The sequence below is a fragment of the Gekko japonicus genome, unplaced genomic scaffold (assembly GCF_001447785.1).
Source record: "Gekko japonicus isolate JY-2015 unplaced genomic scaffold, Gekko_japonicus_V1.1 scaffold435, whole genome shotgun sequence".
Taxonomy (NCBI): domain Eukaryota; kingdom Metazoa; phylum Chordata; class Lepidosauria; order Squamata; family Gekkonidae; genus Gekko; species Gekko japonicus.
This window is the reverse complement of record NW_015161417.1, coordinates 150,573-154,578: the sequence shown is the minus strand read 5'-3', so window position 1 is coordinate 154,578 and position 4,006 is coordinate 150,573. Positions and strand designations below refer to the sequence as shown.

Genomic DNA, 4,006 nt, shown 5'->3' with positions numbered 1-4,006 from the left:
CCACTGGCCTATCCCGCTGCTTAAAGATTGCCAGTGAGGGTGAGCTCACCACCTCCCTAGGCAGCTGATTCCACTGTTGCACAACTCTTACTGTGAAAAGTTTTTCCTGATATCCAGCCGGTACCTTCCCGCCCTTAATTTAAACCCATTATTTCGAGTCCTCTCCTCTGCTGCCAACCAGAACAGCTCCCTGCCCTCCTCTAAGTGACAGCCCTTCAAATGCTTAAAGAGAGCGATCCTGTCCCCCCTCAGCCTCCTCTTCTCCAGACTAACCTAAGTCCCTCAGCCTTTCCTCATAGGACTTGGTCTCCAGGCCCCTGATCTCTTGGGTTTCAAACAGTGCCAGACAGGTTATCACAGATTCAAGGAATATAGTAAAGAGTCTTCAACAAGATCTAACTGTGGAAGCAGCAAACCTTGAGAGTAAACCTTTGGTATGTGGCAAGCATGTTCTTTCCCACTGTGAGACATCCATGGGTATGAAAATATGATCGCTCGACATGGCCCTTGTTTTCTTGCCACAGGGCACTGTCTCCCAAGCTGGGGTCCGGGACCCAAGAGTAGATTGAAAAGCCTCTGGACGCAGACCAGGCCTCCTTAATGGTGGCACCTGTCCTTCGCATCCTTCTCATTCTTTCCTCCTCACCAACTTCACATTCGCATCTCCCCCTCCCTCTTTGTGAGGTGAAAAAAGGCATCTTAGGAAGGAAGGGAAGGTTGGAGAGAAGGTGGGAGGGAGCTATTCAGCATGCCATGGAAAAACCAGAGGATAGAAAGAGGCGTGTGTGGGGGACCATTTCCGCAGTAGTGAAATTCCCGGCATTGACATTTTTGAAACTGTGTGTTATGTGAAATTTTCTGCAGTGCCTTTTTCCTCACCAGATGCAAACCCGGTTTTCTCCTTCTTACCCCGTGTTTTCGGAATCCCTGCTTTTAGTGAGTTCTGAAAATGCAGGGTAAGAAGGAGAAAACTTCGGGTTTGTGCCTGGCAAGGAAAAATCTGTGGAAAATTACATAACACAGTTTTAAAAACGTCAGTGTGGGGGATTTCACTGCTGCAGCAACTGTCACTGTGGGCTCTGTTTTGGTACTGCTCCTCTGGCAGTCCGATCTCTTGCCCAGCCCCCTGCATTGCTTCAGTGCCTCCTTCATGCCAGCCTCTTCACTGCCATCTTCATGTATTTCCTCCAAGCACGCCTCCTCAAACTCCAGCTCTGGCCCAGCTGGCAGAAGAAAAGGGGATAAACTCCCACTTGCTTGGAGTTCATAGTTGGGACAGCTGCATCCTTTGTGTGATTTTGTTGGTTTATCAAAAATAGCTGGCTGGGCACTATAGAAAATGCAATGCTGACCTAGATGGATGCCATGGTTTTAGTTTGCCTATGGCACCAAAAAAACCTTTACAAAGTAAATTTGGACTTGCGGGTCACCATACCATACTTGCAGGTTCTAGTTTGGATGCCACGGTCCTAGTTTGCCTATGGCACCAAAAAATCTTGGGTCAGCCCTACACAAAGTAAATTTGGACTTGTGGATCACCATACCAAAAAGCTTGGGAACCACACTGCCATAGAGACCGGGTTAGATTAGAAATTCAGAGGAGAAATCAGAGATCATTCTACAGAAGAGACATAAGAGGGCAGCATTACCTATGCTGGAGGACATACCTTGGTCAGCAACCACGTGCATCCCTGAAAGCTGTGGGGTTGGCTGAGGCTCCTTGGGGAGTGCTGCGTTCCGTGGCATAACCGGATTTGTCGCTTTGCGATTTGTGAAACAGCCTTTCGTTGTCAAAAGGAGGTCACTCTGCCCCATAAACACCCACAAGCACGGGTAGAAACCCGGCATAAAAAATGTTTACTATCTTGAGAACTGTTTTGATACTCGACCTACTGAGCATCTGAGAATTATTTATGCTGAGCAAATGTTGGTGGAATGGGGAGTGCGTGGATGTGAACGATCTCAGTGGACAGCTCATGGTGGAAATGCACTTTTACCGCTTTTCTGGTGTGCTTCTGTTTTGGAACAGCAGCTGGATTTATGGCTGTGGGGGTGCCAAGGAAAGGATCTGGCCTTCGCCACTGGCCAGAGACTCACAGGCAGGTTACACCCTTGCTATCCTAGGAAGAACTCCATCTTCACATGAAGACCAACCTGGCCCCCATCATCACCCAGACAAGGAGCAGACACGGGTCTGTCCCACCCCCATGTCAGAAATAATACTGGTCAACACCAATTGCCCTAAAAGGGGAAGGACACTCAGGTCTCTTTTTCTGTGTAAAAATGAGGGAAACAATTTTCTTTCTTCCCATGGTATCAGAGGAATCACTGCCGCAAAAATTTATAACTTCCTATTAGAAGATGAAATACTGGAGGACTGGAAAAAACCTACAATGTATTCAGGGGTCTTGTTGTAGAAAAAGAGCTGCCGGAGCTCATTAGCATAACTCATTAGCATAACTTATTTGCATATGCCACGCCCCCTGACATCACCGGAAGTGACAGAAGGCCACACCCCCTGACATCACCGGAAGTGTGTCAGAAGGCCCGGCTACTTACCCTCCTGCTTCATCCTCATTCCCAAACGGAATGAGGATCGAAGCAGAGGGCGGGGTAAAGAAGGGGGCGGGGCTTCACCACGTGACCGCCCCGCCCCCTAGAGGCTCTCTTCCGGAGCTCCGTACCTGAGAGCTCCCCCCCGACTAGAGCCCTGATTAAACATATGGAACAGAGGTCCATCAATGGCTATTAGCCACAAGATATAGATGGGAACTCTCAGTCTGGGGCAAGGGATGCTCTGTATTCATGGTGCTTGGGGGGCAACAGTGGGAGGGCCTCTGGAGTTCTGGCCCCGCTGGTGGACCTCCTGATGGCACCTGGGCTTTGGCCACTGTGAGACATAGAGTGTTGGACCGGATGGGCCATTGGCCTGATCCAACATGGTTCTCTTACGTTCCTATGACTTATGAAAGCTCATACTGGAATAAATGCTGTTGGTCTTTAAGGTGCCATTGTACTTCCATTTTGTTTTGCTAAACAAGACTAACACCGGAATGAACCTCTGCCACCAACCGAATCTCCAAGGGCCGATGAGCAATTTAAAAAATGTTATTTCATCTGTTAATAGGTTTCCCTTTGGAGATCATCTGATTGACAGGAGGGGTGTACATTTTTTTAAATACATACACCACCCAGCAGTGATTGGCCAGCCTGAGCGTCATCAGTTGTGTAGAAACTCCCCTCCCCTTCTAGAAACAGGGTGGTGCAGTATACTGATTGCTTGGGTCTTGTGTCAGTCACACCGCCACTCCCTCCCTCTCCCAACAGTTTTAAAAAACGGAGAAGAAGCAGAAAGCATTGAAACAGACAACCCTACCGGGAAGCTGGTATGTGTGTGGCTGATAACCTGTTTGAAGCATAAAGCCAATTACATGCTTTCAATCTGGAGCGGAGTAGGTGTGCTAGAATAGCAGAGAAGGTAGTATCGGGGTTGGGATCCGCAGCAACAAATATTCCCAAACACTCCCCTTTGCAGGTGCATCTGTACGCAGTCTTGCTTGCTTCAAAGAACTTCTTCCAACATTCTCTGTATACCCTGGAAACCATCGAGATTAGACCAACAAAGTGCAAGGTGATGCACATTGGAGCCAAAAATCCTAACTATAAATACACATTGATGGGGTCTGAACTGGCAGAGACTGATCAAGAGAGAGATCTTGGAGTTGTAGTAGATAACTCACTGAAAATGTCGAGACAGCGTGTGACTGCAATGAAGAAGGCCAATGCTATGCTGGGGATTATTAGGAAGGGTATTGAAAAAACAGACAACCCTACCGGGAAGCTGGTATATGTGTGGCTGATAACCTGTTTGAATCATAAAGCCAATCTGACATGCTTTCAATCTGGAGCGGAGTATGTGTGCTAGAACAGCAGAGAAGGTAGTATCGGCAGAGGTCATTTCGGGGGGGATCGCGGGGGATCACAGTCCCCCCAGGTGAGGTACGGG

At 48.3% G+C, this 4,006-nt stretch overlaps 1 protein-coding gene across 1 annotated transcript in view; it reads right to left on the bottom strand.

Moving 5' to 3' along the window:
- CTRC (chymotrypsin C) overlaps positions 1-1,689 on the bottom strand; it is a 17,494-nt gene extending 15,805 nt beyond the window's left edge. Inside the window, exons 1-2 of the mRNA XM_015427848.1 lie at positions 1,668-1,689; positions 1,092-1,223 (exon numbers count right to left, since the gene is read on the bottom strand). Coding sequence (XP_015283334.1) covers positions 1,092-1,223; positions 1,668-1,689 — 154 coding nt within the window. The remainder of the gene's footprint in view (positions 1-1,091; positions 1,224-1,667) is intronic.
- Between the last annotated feature and the right edge of the window lie 2,317 nt (positions 1,690-4,006).